We start from the raw sequence: 17,367 nt of genomic DNA on the forward strand, positions 1-17,367 counted from the left end.
AGGGAAGAACTACACTAAAGGAATAGTCAATCAAAGGAGAAACTAATGTAAATTAACAGCTAGAAATAAATCCAAATGACCAGGAATACAAATCATATCTCAATAATAACCTTGAATATTAATGGCTAAACTCATCAATCAAGAGACATTGACTGGCAGATTGAATTCAAAAACATGACCCAACAATATGCTCTCTCCAAGAGATTCATCTCATAGGCAAAGACATTTACATACTAAAGGTGAAAGGATGAGAAAAAGCATATCATTCACATGGATCATGTAAACATGAAGGGGTTTCTATCCTCATATCAGATAAAGTGGACATTAAGCCAAAGTTGCTTAGAAGGGACAATGAGGGCCATTTCATACTGCTTAAGGGAATTATACATCAACAAGACCTAACAATTGTAAATATTTATGCCCCAAACAATGGAGCATCTACATATATCAAACAAACCCTTCTCAATTTCAAGAATCAAATAGACCATAACGCAGTAGTACTGGTTAACTTTAACATGCCTCTGTCACCACTAGATAGAGCCTCCAAACAAAAACTAAATAAAGAAGCTATAGAAGTAAAAAATACAATTGATAATTTAGATTTAACATATACAGAATATTTCATCCATCAATGACTGAATACACTTTTATCTCAGCAGCACATGGATCCTTCTCTAATATAGACCATGTTATATAAGCTATTACAGATGTTACCATACAATTGTAATGTCACCTTAATATATTTTTAGCATCTGTAGGATGTTTTTCTGTTGTTTTGTTTTGGTTTTGGTAGTGAAACATTCGTTTACTGTTAAAACAGCTATAACAGTCAACACTTGACCACTGAGCAACAATGTAGAGTTATTTTGATAGGTCCCTTTCCATTGTTATTTTTTACCTTGATTAGACTTGTTTATCAAATTTTAGCTATTTCTTCTCTATTTCATATATTTCTGCTCCTACTCTTATTTTTTCCTTCCTACTACATAATTTGAAATATGGTTGTTATTTTATCTTCTTTCTGATGCAAGTACTTTTATGTTAAATGTTCATCTGAATACTATTTCATCCCAGAAATCCTGATATTTTAAGCTTTTATTATCACTTCGTTCAAAGCACTTTTTACTTACTTTTTTTGTGCTTTCTTCCTTGACCTCTGAGACATTTATAATTGTACCATTTAATTTTGAAATAGTTGACATGTTAGGATGGGGTCTGTATATCTTAAGGTGGTTGATTTCTAATGTAATAAATGTAATAAATATGCAGGAAACACAGTCTACATGACTTCAAATTCTTAAAAAAGTAATGGAAAAATAAAGAACAAAAATTGCATTGCGCTACCATAAAACCAGACATATAGACCAATGGTACATTAGAAGACACGGAGACAAACCCACTTAGATACAGTCATCTGATCCTTGATGAAAAGGCCCAAAACACACATTGGAGAAAAGTCAGTCTTTTTAACAAATGATGATGGGAAACTGGTTATCCATATGTGGAAGGATGAGACTAGACTCTTATCTCTCACCCTGAACAAAATTCAACTCAAAATGGATCAAATACCAGGGCTGTGGTACAGCACTTGCCTGGCATATGTGAGGCACTGAGTTTGATCCTCAGCACCACATAAAAATAAATATATTGTGTCCACCTACAACAACAAAGTCAAATACCTATGCTTTAGACCAGAAACTATATAATTTCTGTAAGAAAACATTCCAACAAATAGGATGACTTCCTCTAAAGCCCAGGAAATGCCAAGAGTTAATAAATGGGATGGCATCAAATTTAAAAGCTTCTGCACAGCAAAGGAAACAAATACTAATGTGAAGAGAACCCCTACAGAATGGTAGAAAAATCATTCCTAGCTACTCTTCAGGGAGAGTTTTAATACCCAGAATATATAAAGAACTAAAAAAAATTAACAAATGAGCAAATGAATGAAACAAACACTTCTCAAAAGAATACAAATGGCCAACAAATATATGAAAAAATATTCAACATCATTAGCAATTAAGGCAATGCAAATCAAATCTACCCTACCGTGAAATTTCATTTCATTCCAGTCAGAATGGCAGCCATCAAGAATACAAACAATAATAAATGCTGAAGATGATATAGAGAAAGAGACATTTATTACATTTCTGATGGGACTGTACATTATGCATAACCACTATGGAAACCAGTATGGAGTTTCCTGAAAAGACTAGGAATAGAACCACCATACGACCCAGTTATACCAGTCCTCAGTATTTATCCTAAAAACTTGAAGTCATCATTCTATAGTGATAGAGGCACACCTATGTTCAGTGCAGCAATTCATAACAAATTATTGGACCTGCCTAGGTGTCCATCAATGCATGAAGAACATGTGGTATATATACACAATAATTTTATTCAGCTATAAAGAATGAAATTATGGGGCTGGGATTGTAGCTTAGTGGTAGAGCACTTGCCTAGCATGTGTGAGGCACTGGGTTCAAACCTCAGTACCACACAAAATAAATAAATAAAAGTAATGTGCCCATATACAACTAAAAAATTATAAAAATTTATTATGGCTTTTTGCAGGAAAAAGGATAAACTTTAGAACATTAAGCAAACTCAGGTCAAGGGTCATATGTTTTCTCTCATGTGGACACTAAAGAAGAAAAAGGAGAAGTAAAATGGGGGAGGGATCTCATAAAAATGGGAGATTAAAGTACAAGAGACCAGAGTGAGAGAGAATTGGAGGGAAAAGAGGAAATACTGGAGAATGATATTGTATACATTATACATACATTATATAATATGTATGTACAAGTATGCAACAACAAATTCCACCATTATGTACAACTATTATGCACCAATAAAAAATGTGGAAAAAATTGAACTATCTTATGTTCTAGCAATCCCACTACTGGTTACATATCCAAAGGAAAAATAATCAGTATGCTAATAATATCTACAGTCTTGTGTTTATTGTAGCACTATTCACAAAAATGAAGATATAAAAATCAACCATATATATACAACAGGACTCCATTTAGCCATAAAAACAATTTAAAAATATAGAAAGTAGGTAATTGCCTTGGGCCAACAAGTGAAGCTGGAAGGTATGTGGAATGGCTATTAATGGTTATAAAGTTTATTATGTGATGAAAATGCTCTAGAATTGACCCTAATGGTTAGATACCTGTAAATATACTAAGAGCCATTGGATTATACACTTCAAATGGGTGAACTGCATATTAATCACAAGTCAATAAAGCTGCTAAAATGGCACAAAAGTTTATAGAAATGTGAAAGTACTTCTTCTTATCCCATTATCCTTCTCAGAAATGTCAACTTTTTTCTAGAGTTGATTATCCATAATTTGTTATGTACCTTCTGTCTTATTTTGTGTGCATATTTTAATGAATTCACTATGTATTACTCTGAAATTGTTCTTATCATCTACAAAATACTTCTTGAAGCTCTTTCCAGTCAATACATTTCAAATGACAGAATTCCATCATAGGGATTTTTTCCCTACCATTTAGATTATTTTTAACACTTTACTATTTGATCTCTCCTGACCAAAAAAAAAAAAAAAAAAAAACTTTTAATGTACACATCTTTGGGCAAATAACCTAGTTTTGTACGATATATTGAAAGAAGCAAACTTATTGGCAACACTTTATATTAACAGAGAAGAAAGTCCATTTGCTTATAGAATAATATGGTCTACTATGTGCCTGACACTTTTTTTGGCATTAGGAATACAATAGTTGGCAAAATAGATACATTTTCCTACACTTCCCGTTTTATTTTTTTCCACAATTTCACTTCTTACCAAACTTTGAATAACAGTACACGTGAAATGAACAAACTACCATTATTCTAATGATCTTTTCAACCTACCTTAAGATAAGGTTGAAAATCAAACAAGATGATTCATGGAAAGTACTTAGAACATTGCTTGACGATAAGCAGTACGAGGTAGATACTATTTATTATTTCTCATTTTACAGGTTGGAAACCTGAGGCTTAGAGATGAAAAGTAACTTGTTTAATGCTACATAGGTAGAAAGTGGCAGTACAGTCTTTAAAACCATTTCTAACCACAATGACAGACACTGTCTTCTGTTCTTATTGTCAACCCATATTTACATATTGCAGTACATACAAAATGTCAAAAATTTCCCCTCTAGCATTTACTACCTTTTCTGAATTTTGGATTTACTGTCATCACCAACAAAAAAATATACAAGTAAGGACAAGTTACTAAATTACAAAGCCAACATTCTGGATGCAGTACAAATGTTAATTAACTTAGTCATTGATACTTAACTACAAAACAAATTGCTTTCTTTTTTTAACAATGAAAAGTGACAGCAACACTATAAATTACTTGTGACAAAGTCATCAATGGAGAATAATAAAAACAAAGCTAATTAACAGGCATTGCTTCAGTTCAAATTAGTAATTTCCTTTAAACAGGAATACTAACATTGATCTAGTGGTTCTCAACCCTGTCTGCACATTAAAGAAATGGAGGAAAGAAAGTTGTGTTTAAAAAAATAGTAATATCTAAGGCCCACCTCAGAATAATTGAACATCTCTAAAATGGGGCCCAGGCAAAGATTTGTTAAGTGCTGTCAGTGTTGAGAACTACAGGTCTAAAGTAATAAGCAATAAAAAAAACCATGCCCTCAATTCAAAATCAACAAAGTGGTCATGATAAATTTCTTTCCTTTTATATTGGAAAAGAAGGAGGTGACCAGGCACTGACTTTTCACTTTTCTTTATCCATTTTTGATTAACCATAGTAGAGTTCAACAAATATCAAATATTGGAAGTTATTTAAACCCAAATTGAAATTCTTACTACTTTTCATTTTTACAAAACTTTAAAAACAATACTAGCTTTCAAAGAATCCCCACATTTTAAGTTTGCATAGATGTTCAAGTCAGTTATTTGTTCAACTAAGAAGAGTCAGTAAGATGTATTAGAAATTATTTTATTAATAAGTTATTATAAAATGATATTCATGAGCCACAAACTTTTGGTGCAGATGAGAGAAAGATTTGAGTATTTTCCATGCATTCCTAAAACTTCTAGAATCCTTTTTTATAAGATCAGTTTCTTAAAAGTCAGAACCTAAACAAAACTTGCTTCTTTAAAAATATATACATAAATATTTTGCATACCACTCTGCTATATTGTTGACAAATCCCTATTAGTAGGTCAGTAGTAACTACAGGCATTTATCTTCAAAACAACCTTTCCTCATTTTTCAGGTTTGGAAATGATACTACATCAAGTATGGAAAACAACTTTTTCCTAAAAAATACATGAATTCACTTAGAGATGTCTCCTCAAATTCAGGAAATCCCATTTCTTCAGCTCTTTATGTCAGGACTCCATGTCAATCTCAACCACTTCATTCTTGCCCTCAAGTGTTGCTTCTGACTGGTTGTTTTCACTCACATCTTCGATGTCTGACAGATCAATAGGTGGTAAAGGATTTCTCCAGTACTGGAAAGTATTATACTGCCAAAATTCTTCATTGTGCTTTAAGAAAAAGAGACAAAAATACACCAGTAACTCAGAAGGTTTCCCCCCCAAGAAACAAATTTCCTTGTTTTAAAAAAGCAAACTCAATAGACCTTGTAGTATTTCACTTTGCATTTTAAATGTATGCATTTTAAATTTTGTCTAATGAAAATACTTCATGTATTCAATTAAATCTGCACATTTTAATATTTATGGGTTGTGAAAGTATTTGCTAATAGGGTAAATTTTTAAAAATTTCATCCACAAGTAGCTTTCTAGAATTTTCTAATTTTTCATCCAAAGAAAATGTTTGAGAGGGTGCAGCGGTGCATGCCTGTAATCCCAGCAGCTCAGGAGGCTGCGGCAGGGGGATCAAAGTTCAAAGCCAGCCTCAGCAACTTAGCAAGACCCTAAGCAACTCAGCGAGACCCTGTCTCTAAATAAAATATAAAAAAGAGGTCTGGGAATGTGGCTCAGTGGTTAAGCACCCCTGGGTTCAATCTCTGGTGCCCCCATCAAATGTCTAAAAATGATCTTAAATTTTAAATTTAATAAGAAAAATAAGAGTTTATACACACACACACACCCTTATAACTTAGTTTTGGTCTTTATTCTGAGGTTTGGTATTTTAAAGCAGTGTAGGATACAAACATGGTGAACAGAAAGAAAATGTTAAGTTGATCATTAAAGATATCCTTTCATAGAAGGTATAACTTTTAAATCAATATATCAAAATTTATCAATCCAAATGATGGCCTCTTAAAAATTTAACAGCTTACTCTAAAAGACTAAAAAATTAATCCAAGTAATCGAAGTTAAAAATTGGCACAGAATTTTAAGCATCCCCAAAATACTCTGTATAAAGAAAGTGGCACTGGAATTACATGAAGGCTTACAAGGTCATAATTCTAAAAATTAACACCATTCTCAGATCAATATCCAAATATATTCTACTATGTTGTGCTTTTATTTCAAGTTTATATTTGTTATAGCAGCAGTGTCTTAACACAAATATCATGGGAATTACATATGTACTTTAAAATTTTCTAGTAACCAAAGCCAAAAAAAAGAACCAGGGGAAATAATCTAAATAACTTTTTTATAATATTTTTGGTACTGGGAATTAAACTCAAGGGTGCTTTACTACTAAAATACATTCCCAGTCCATTTTATTTTTTATTTTGTGACAAGAACTAAGTTGCTGTTGGCCTTGAACTTGTGATCCTCCTGACTCAGCTGCCCAAAATGCTGGGATTATAGGCACCACCATGCCCAGCTACCTTAACATCTTATTTCACTTAATATATCTAAAACATTAACATACCCAATATTTTTTAAATTAATATAATACATCCTTTCTAGGTTTTCAAACCTGGCATGCATTTTATACTTCCAGCACTATTCAGACCAGCCATACTTCCAATGCTTGTTGGCTATGGGTATTTAAGGATGATTGTACTGGAGAGCACAAGTTTACCAGAAAGTCTCAGAGGGAAGTTCATTCTGCGCCTTAAAATTTAAGGCTTAAAGAATCAAGCCTTTGGGGAATTTCTTAATATTGGGAAAAAAGATGCAACAAGTCAAAAATTTATAAACTTTCACTTCAATAAACAAATGAGGTTAAAGTTCTAAGTTCTCTTTTGGAAAATCCATTGTTAAAATTATCAACTTGTAAGCACAGATTAAAAAGGGGGGGGGGGTTTGTTGACATCAGTAGAACATAGAGGATAAAAGCACAAATTTTGCCAGCAGATAGACCTGGGTTTGGATAACTCTGAACTTGATTTCACTGGTAACTTTGGAGTAGGACCATTGTGGGAATTTAAGGGTAGCCCAGTTATTGCTCAATACTGCTAGGTATTACATTCCCAAAATGAATATAAAACATTAATCACCTTCTCCTTAGTGAAACATTCGTTTACTGTTAAAACAGCTATAACAGTCAACACTGATAGAGCAATGAATTTGCCTAAAATGACACTAATATGAAAAATGTGTATACTTCATATCTGACTTTTTAAGTTCTCCAATAAAAACTATATCTGAAACCAATGTAGGAAATATTCTAAGGTTTCAGCACAGAAAAGAAGTACCTTGCTGCACACAGTGACCCATGCCTGTAATCCCAGGAACTCTGGAAGCTAAGGCAGGAGAACAGAGGTTTGAGACCAGCCCCAGAAACTCAATATCACCCGAAGCAAATTAGGGAGACCCTGTCTCAAAATTAATAAGATCTGGGGATGTAGTTCAGTGGCAAAATGTCCCTGGGTTCAATTGCCAGTACCCGACCCTCCCTCAAAGAAGTACCTTATTCTGCTGGTACTGCATCTTTGATTTAGAAAGAAGGTATATGAAGTAGTATTTTCTAAATGAGACCCCAGGGGTGAGGATAGGAACTTAAGCTTTATTCTCACCAACAGAAACCAGGCAATTACATTGAACTGAACAAGCTTTTTCCATCTCATGTTTTTTGCTATTTTCCCTTGTAATAAGCTATAATACCCTTAAAACAATAAGCCTGGATCTTTGGAAGCAAAAAGTAAAGAGGGAGGCACAAAAAGCACATCCATCTCTTAGATTTGCAGAAGAGATGCAGCCTAAGGAAGAGACTTAACAAAACGAAGGAATTTGAGTGTTCAGGTTTTTGCTCAAAGAAAAACCGACAGGAGACTAGTCTCAGTGAAGAAGAAATCCCAAGAGCCAAACTTCTTCGTTCCATGAGCTTGCAGCAACTAATGGAAATTGAGCACTGCTGGATCTAGTCAATTGTGTAACACAACTAGCTGTTTCTAGGAGATTCCAAGCAAGTGCCTTTATGTCACTCTACTTTTTTGCCTGTTATTTTCGTCCCCTCTTATCAGTTCTATGGCATATGACACTTACCACATTGTGGTAGGAAAGACAAGCCTTCATATGGGTGAGGTCCCAACAACCATCTGAAGAGTATGATTTTTAACTACACAGGACCTATCTCCATAACCAACAGGTCTGGATGACTCATTGTTTTAAGGAAGGTGATTCTGAACATCTAAAAGCATTTTGAAGAAAAAAGCCTAAATAAGGCTGATGTTTATTCTAAATTCCAAGAAAATTGAAGTAGAAGGACTTACAATTTCTAATTTCATTCAGAAATGGTGATCATAGTGATTAAGTCTAAAAGATAATTTCTCTCACAGGAAAAAATAATCTTCCCTAACTATAAAATTTGAACAAAGGAAATGCATTTTTTTTTTTAATTCTGCAAGGTAGTTAATCAACTCTGTCACAAAACATTTAATCCACAGAACAAAGTTGAGTGGTTACTATACTGTAGTGGTTGAAGACTGGTGAATTCTGAGCCCCTAAACTTGATTCTTCCACTGGGGACAACTCCCCTAGTAAGTCATCCCAGAACTGGGAAAAAGCAAATTCCTAAATCTAGATCAAGGTTCCCAACATATAACATGAGCCATAAAATAAACATTTTCTAGTAGTTATACTAAAAAAGAAAAAGATGAAATTAATATACTTTAATAGCATATGTTATTTCTTGAGTAATCAATAGTTTATCTTTTTCTTACTAAATCTTCAAAATCTCATGTGTTGCACGTATAGCAGCACATATTGTTTTGAACTAGTCACATTTCTAGTATTTCATAGGATCACACAACTAGAGGCTGGGCTATCTGGACAAATCGGATCTTTTAAGGATTCTTAGATGCAGGGAAGCGAAAAAGGGAAAACTTCCCCGTGATTCTCATAAATGCTTTACTTTGATGCACAAATGTCAACAATCCGTCTTCATATGATGGGGTTTAACACTGAACAGTTAGAAAAGGGTTTTCCAAAGATACAAAAGGACTTCCTCTCAGCCCAAAGGGCTGTACCAAGCCTCCAATATGCCCAATCAACAGATGGCTCCCAGCCGGCCACTCTCCCTCCGGTCACGGATTCTCTTCCTGGTTAACCCTAGGAGGGCTCGCACTCCCTTTCCCTGACGTTTGTCGTTGAGCTGCACCCCTTGGTTCAGTCAACGTCTACAACCTGCCCAGGCCTCGCTTCCACTTCTCCTGCACAGTGCCCTGGCAGATGCTACCTCCACCTGGTCTACCAGTGTTCCTCTCAGACTCCTCCAATACTGCCAAGGCGGGCTTTGGGCGCCGCGTGCTGCCCGGGACCCGGCTTTTTGCCTTTTAGGGGGTGTTAACGGACCCAACTTGAGGGTGGGGGATCCGTTCCTTTCTGGGCGCGCAGTGGCTAGAAAAAGGGGAAGCCCTTCTCCCACCAGCCCCCAACCCCTACCTGGAGCGGTGCGGCCCCCCAGTCTTCCCGCGGGTGCCTTGTGCGTCCCGCCCCGTCGTCACCACCGCCCCCCGGGGGCTGGACGTCCCGGGACTCCTCCCCTGGCCCCCGGGGCCCTCCCGGCAGCAGCGACAGCGGTGGCTCTCCCGTCTCCAGGCCGCGGCCCTCACGCTCCTCGCCGCTCGGGGCGCTGCTGTCCCCGCTGTCGCGGCGCTTGCTGGGCGAAGCCGAAGGCTCTGACATGGCCCCTGCGTCGATTTTGCGCTTTCGCGGTAGCCCAGGATGCGAGGGCCCCGACGGCGGGATCCAAATCGGCGACCGCGGCGGCGGCTCCTCCGTGAAGTCGCAGAGCAGGAGCCGCTTCCAAGGCACGTGGAACGTCAGCGGCTCAGCCGCACGCCGCTTGGCCATGGGCCTAAGGGTTCGGGCGGAGACGGCCGGGCGCGGGACCCAGCGCCGATAGTCGCAGGGCGGAGCGCGGGACGCGCGAGGGAGGGCGAGGCCGACCCGGATTATGCTGCGTCTGGAAGGTGGCGAGGGGAAGGGGGCGGGGCAGCCCGGGTGGAGTCGAGTGTCGCCCTCTTGCGCGGCCTTAGCCGCCTCAGAAGTGCGGCCCGGACGTTGGGCAGCAACCGCGAAGCGACGGAGATTCGAACCTGCGCACGAATGTGCGCGCGCGCACTCAGGCCGACCAGACGCGGCCTCTGGTTGGTGGAGGCTCGCTGCGCGCGCTCCCGAACACCCTCGCGGCCGGAAGTGCGCGTCCCGGAGGGAGGCGGGAAGGCGGCGGCGGGCCGATTAAAGACCCGGTGTAGTTATCTGCAGGGGGCGTGACCTTTTCTCAGGCGTGGGATAGCGTTTGTAAGACTATGGGCTGCGCCTTACATTCGACACCCTCTTACAGGAAATTTAAGACCTTCCAAATGTATGTTAGTAGTATTCCCTTCCTCGTGTCAGTGACCGCGGGACGGCGCCTGGAGGTTAGGACGCAGGTTATGCAGATGCCAAATAACTCTAGTGTTAAGAGGCTTCACAAGGCGTACGGGCCCAAGGAATTATTAAAAACTAACATGCAAAGAATCCAAAACAGTGTTCTAAGATACCTGCTGTAGAAAGTGAAGTCAGCACCATTCTTCCAAGATCTCTTGATTAAAAACTTGAAGTGGCCGACAAGATGTGCAGCTCATCCCAAACAGCTGAATAGTTGGCAAGAACCAAGCCAGGAGCACAGCTTAGCTCGTCTCTTCCAACTGAAACCTAAGATTGGTTCTTATTTTGTTGGAAGCCTGAGGTCCCTGCCTTCTCTGCTATGGTCGGACTGGGATTGCAAAACCATTAACAGGAAAATTGTATATTGTCAGGCGAAGTTACATGGAAACAACCGCAATATATTTGCCTTAATATTTTAATTTCAGTAGTTTGATAGACACTACAAGTAAACAACAACAAAAAAAAAAAAAAAGGAAGAAAACGAAACATTAACAGCTTTCAAGGGAGAAATTTATAATCCCCATAATTGGGATTGACCCCAAAGGCTCTTTATCACTCTATCGTGCTTCATCCTCAACCATTTTTCTTTAGGGTCTTGCTAAATTGCAAGGCTGGCCTCAAACTTGAGATCCTCCTGCCTCAGCCTCCTGGTGTAGCAGGAATTACAGGCATGGGCCACTGTACCCAGCAGAGGAATTTATAATCTTATGGGGAAAAAAATGTGTGCAAAGATAATTCTATGCCAGGTGTTAGGTACTGCCTAAATATTAATTACTACTTGTGCCTACCACAACAGGGGGTTGTGAAAGGTTAGAGTGATTGTTTACTTATTAGCAGAAATGGGGTAATGTGTAGGGTAGTAAGCAATAGGTTTTGTTTGATTTTTCTTGTCTTTTCTTTGATAAAAAGTTTGCCATTTTCAAACTAGTGATCCAGATCAAATGAAAGAGCTTAATCCTAGCTGTCGGTTTAAAAGGTTTGAAGGGAACTCAGCTCTAGAAACAATAGAACATAGTTAAGCTAATCGTTTATTGTGTTCCTATCCCCTGACCTCTTTTTTAAAATTGTGAAATTTATCAATATTATGCAATAGATTGTATAAAATATGCATGTAACTTAAAGAAAGATACTAAGACAGCCAGGGCTCAGTGTCAGAAATAGAGTCATACCAATACCAGAACATGACAAGCTGCCTGTGGTGCCTTTCTCATAGTAGCACTCTTTCCCTCACTCCAACTAATTCTCTATTTGAGTTATCATTCTTTTACTTTTTATTTGTAATTTATAATACAGATGTACATCTGTATATATGTTTCTAAAACCCTTTTTTTGTTTTGTTGACTTAGAAAAACAGCTTTATTGAAGTCTGACATATAGTGAACTTCATCTATTTAAAGTGTACCACTTGACATATGAATACACCTGTGAAACCATAAATAATATACATATCACTCTAAAAATCTTCTCTTGACATTTGTAATTTCTCCCTCCTTCCCCGCAACCCTTGCCCTATCTGTAACCACACATTTACTTTCTGTAATTACACTCCCTTTTAGAATTAATACTCCCTTTAGAATTTTAATTATAATTGCACTAAAACTTTGGATCAATTTGGGGAGAATTTTCTTTATGATACAGTGGCCCTTCCCTATTCAGGAACATTATGTAGCTCTAATTATTTAAATTTCTAAATGTCTTTAGCAGAGTTTTATAATTCTCACCATAAAAAAGCTTACACATTCTTTTTAGGTTTGTTTCTAGGCACCTTTTAATAAATTTTGTAGATAGTACCCTTTTCCCCTCCTCTAAATGACACTTTCTGAGTTATTGTTGCTGCTCTAGGTTCTTAAAAGACTCTGAAAGTATAATTTTAAGTTATTTTACTCTTAGTTATAAATAGCACCAGAACCACTTATTCAAGGAATTAATATGCAGTTTATTCACTGAATTAATCTGCAGTGGTTGCTCTAAAAATGATATGTCTTTAATTTTTTGCAGTCTACTTAAAGTTGACATTGTACCATTCCATGTAAAAATGAAGCATTTTCTTACCCCTCCAGTCTGCATGAACCATTTTTTTTTTCACTGCTGGGGATGGACCCCAGGGCCTTGATACCACATGCTAGGTGGGTACTCTACCACTGACCTATATCCCTAGCACCTAGATTCATTTTTTTCACAATTTTTGTTCTTTTTAGAAATACATGACAGTAGAGTGTATTCTGATATATTAGACATACATAGAGTACAACTTATTCTAATTAGGATCCCATTCTTGCGGATGTACATGATGTGGAGTTTCAATGGTGGTGCATTCATATATGAACATAGGAAAGTTATATCAGATACATTATGCTGTCTTTCCTATTCCCATTACCTCTTCCTTCCTTTCATTTCCCTTTGTCTAATTAAATGAACTTCTATCCTTCCCCCCGCCCTTATTGTGTGTCAATATCCACATATCAGAGAAAACATTCAGACTTTGTTTTGGGGGGGTATTGGTTTATTTCACTTGGCATGATAGTCTCCAGTTCCATCCATTTACTGGCAAATACCATAATTTCATTCTTCTTTAAGGCTGAGTAATATTCCATTGTGTACTTATACCACATTTTTTTTTCATCCATTCATCTGTTGAAGGGCACCTAGGTTGGTTCCATAGCTAAGCTATTGTGAATAATTGCACTGAAACTTTAGACCAATTTGAGAATTTTTGAGCTTCTATAAACATTGATGTTGCCGTCACTGTAGCATGCTGATTTTAAGTCCTTTGGGTATATACCAAGGAGTGGGATAACTTGGTCAAATAGTGGTTCCAATCCAAGTTTCCTGAGGATTCTACATACTGCTTTCCAGAATGATTACACCAGTTTGCATTCCCACCAGCAATGTATGAATGAACCTTTTTCCCACATCCTCACCAACATTTGTTACTTGTATTCTTTGATAATTGCCATTCTGACTAGAGTGAGATCGACTCTCAATGTAGTTTTAATTTGCATTTCTCTAATTGCTAGAGATGTCAAACACAATAAGGATGGAAGGAGAATAGAAGTTTATTGAATTAGACAAGGGGAATGAAGGGAAAAGAGGGGTATGAGAATAGAAAAGATAGTAGAATGAATCAGACAAACTTTTCTATATTCATATATGAATATCAACCAGTGAAACTCCACATCATGTACAACAAAGTAGGATCCTAATTAAAATGAGTTATACTCCATGTATGTATAATTGTCAAAATACACTCTATGTCATGTACTTAAAAAGAATAAAAAAATCAAAACGAATGGCATTTTAAAAAATCACTTATTTTCTTCTCTCATGCCTAATCTGTTGATTCTATGCACTATATTTTTCATCCTACACAATGTACTTTTCATCTCTAGAAGTTCAATTTGGGTCTCTTTGTCTTTTATTTCTCTAGATCAGGTTTTTGAACATATGAAATAGACTCAGGCTATAACAGTATTCTTCTCTACTAATCCAAAAATCATTGTCAGTTGTAGATTGGTTTCAAAGGATTGATTTTTCTCCTCTTTATGGTTTGTATTTTGTAACACATCTAGTAATTTTTTACTACACACTGGATGTGAATTTTTGTTTGTTGGGTGCTAAATATTTTTATATTCCTAAAAATATTCCTGAGCTTTGTTCTAGCATGCTGTTAAGGTACATACAAAGTTTAAATCTTTTGGATCTTGCTTTTGTCCAGTTGGATCTGAGCATTATTGACTCTCTAGCTAATTAGCCCCCACTGCTGAGGTGTTGGTCAGCTTTTCATAATTATGACAAAGTAATTGAGATAAACAACTTATAGGAAGTAAGGTTTATTTTGCCAGCCTTGTTGTTTTGGGTCTATGAGGGCACCGTACATCATGGCAGGATTGTGTGGTGGATGAGGTATATTCATCTCATGATGACTGGGAAGTAAAGGGCGGCAGAAGGGGCTGGGGTCCTTATTCCTTTTTAGGGATAATCCCCAATGAACGCTAACGTTCTTCTACTAGGTTCTACCTCCTGAAAGTTTCACCACCTTCCAGTAACACCACATACTAGGAACTAAGCCAGCACATGGGCCTTTGAAAGACACTTATCCAAAATGTAACATGCATGAGGCAAGGCTTTTCTCTGTATCAAATCCAGTGCCCTAGAAATTGTGAAATTTTCCAATATGGGTATGGAAACAAGCATTGCAGAATGTTTCTAGGATACTATTATCAGTAGTTGCCTATGTGGTGGGTTATTGGGGAACAAGAATGAAAGGCATATGGAACACATTTGGGCTACTTCAAATTATCTCACTGGTACCACTGGTATTACTGGTGTCTTGTGGGTTACAGGTTTTTTTTTTTTTTTTTTTCATTAGAAATTAATACCCAGAGTTTCTGGCTTCTTCTGCTGTCTTCTGTTGGGAAACAATTTTCCATGAGTTTCTTGCACTTCTTCATACCTTGTAAGCAGAGGCATTGGCTGATTTTATTCAACATTAGCGTTTTAGAGTTGTTTTGTATGGTATAGAGTTGGAAGAGAGAGAGATCTTTCAGGAGCACAGCGCAGGTTTGTTTATTGTCCAGTATAATAATGTCTTTCACTAGGGAAAGTCAGACATGAGGACTGCTTGTTCATTATAAGATTAAGCTTTCTGGAGCTCATTATGAATGATTAAGATTTCCAAAGTGTGGGATTCCTCTCCTGTAATACAACCAAAATGCATGTGCAGGCATCACCTGGTACTCTTGAGGTGTTCTGTGAGATTAAGGACTGAGGAACTAGTATAGAATTAATAATACTCTGGCTACTGCTATTACTGTGTGTAGTAAACGGTCCTTTTGTCTTTGACATAGGAGTCTTCTGGAAACTGTGGCAAGCTAATATCCTAGCTTGAAAGCAGAGTAAAATCTCAGACCCTTTATAATTGATACCTTCAGTCTCAGATGAATTGCCACATGAAAGAACATGACATCTGGTCTCAGCAGCAACCTCTGGGTCAGATCATACAATTTTGAAGCCTGGGGGAATTATCTCCTTTTGAGCAAGCTGTAACTTATAGATAAATTTTCTTTCACCCTATTTCCAGCCTCTCGAGAGATGTCCCCATATATATCAGTGACTATGTCTCTTTGCAAAGCTGTCTTTTAACAAATAATTTTGTATTTTCTCTGTTCTTCTTTCTCTATTTCTTTGTAATCTATTAATCATTTTTTTTTTTACATCTATCAGAACTGACATTGCAGGGTAATTAAGTCAACTTAATTCTAAAGAGGGACAAACCTCTCAAAGGAGAATGGGACACAAGATATTTCATGTTTGGCAGAGCATAAAGAGGTATACTGCCTTATAAGCTGTAAAGAAGAATCTGCAAAAATTTTACATTCCTGTGGATTGGGGGTTAGCAACTCAGGTTACAGTAACTGGAAGTCCCAATCAGAAGGGATGTTTATACTCACTCATAAGCATTTTTCTGGGTCCTCAAGGGAGAAACTTGGGGGCACAGCAGTCTTTGGAGAACACCCTGGCAGGCATGAATGCATAGAATAGCTTCTACTGAGGTAGGGGTAGGCACAAAACCATACCTGATTCCTTGGACCATTCTGTGCTATAAGCAAAAGCTTTAAGCCACTGACGGAGAATCAACAAACATTTTCCTAGGACACAGATATTGCTTTTGGAGTGGAAGCAAAACTCCTTTGCCTTGGAATGAGGGGTGGAAACTGTCCCATTTCTAGGACAAAGGCAAAGGATACTTTATTTCTGTGAAAAAGCAGAAGCAAATACCTTCATTTTAGGGAGAATGGTAGAAAATCATTTGATAGGACTGTTGGTGGAGCAGGAAATTCCTGTGAAGTCCAACCACTGATAGGTCGAGAAAAAGGATAGGACTGCTAAGAAAAATCCACTTCTGAGACTAAGACACACAGAGCCTTCCTAAGACTGAGTCTGGGCTAGAACAATAAAGTTCATGGTACAATAACAAATAGTCTAAACTTCATATTAAAAAGTCCTAGGAGAGAGAATGGGAAAGAATATCTGTAGAGTTAAATGGACAAAAAACTTTTAATAATGACAAAACACCAAACCACAGATCCAACAAGCTCAAAGAACCCCAACAGAATATCAGAAACAAAACCACATACACCTAGGCACTTAAGACAACAAAAGCTGAGCTAATTCATTGCTAAAAGACCTGTGACATAAAGGAGGTTTTTCAGGTAGCAGTATGATGCCAGATAGAAACTTGGATGCATATAAGGAAATGACTGTTTTGTAGCAAATTATGCTAAAACTTGATAGTGTAGGAATTCACTATCAGCTGAATGGCTCAGGGATGCCCCTGTAGTTGAAGTCAAGATGTTGGTGTGGCTGTAGTCATGAAAACTCAACAAGGTCCTAGTATCCATCTCCAGTCTCATTCAGTTCACATGACTGTTAGAAGAGGCCTAAGTTCTTCTCCATTTGGGATTCTTCACAGGGCTATTTGCTTATCGTTGGGTTTCTCTCAGTACAAGTGGTCTTAGAGAAAAGTGGAAGCCACAATGTCCTTTAATTAGAAATCACATGGGCTGGGATGTA

The 17,367-nt window shown here is 37.5% G+C and overlaps 1 protein-coding gene and 1 long non-coding RNA gene across 2 annotated transcripts in view; one reads left to right on the forward strand and one right to left on the reverse strand.

The window, feature by feature from the left end:
• Positions 1-3,778: 3,778 nt before the first annotated feature.
• LOC308641081 (uncharacterized protein C9orf40) lies at positions 3,779-11,116 on the reverse strand. Its single transcript, XM_081279290.1, has 2 exons — positions 9,805-11,116; positions 3,779-5,541 (listed from the first exon to the last, which is right to left on the reverse strand). The coding sequence occupies exons 1-2, from the start codon at positions 10,213-10,215 to the stop codon at positions 5,383-5,385; spliced, it is 570 nt and encodes a 189-aa protein (XP_081135416.1). The 5' UTR covers positions 10,216-11,116; the 3' UTR covers positions 3,779-5,382.
• Positions 10,039-17,367, forward strand: part of LOC308641083 — a 30,496-nt gene continuing 23,167 nt past the window's right edge. The window contains exon 1 of the long non-coding RNA XR_014020409.1: positions 10,039-10,172. This is a non-coding gene — a long non-coding RNA (uncharacterized lncRNA). The remainder of the gene's footprint in view (positions 10,173-17,367) is intronic.

This window comes from Spermophilus citellus (genome assembly GCF_964194105.1).
Source record: "Spermophilus citellus genome assembly, chromosome: 2".
In the NCBI taxonomy this organism is placed as follows: Eukaryota; Metazoa; Chordata; class Mammalia; order Rodentia; family Sciuridae; genus Spermophilus; species Spermophilus citellus.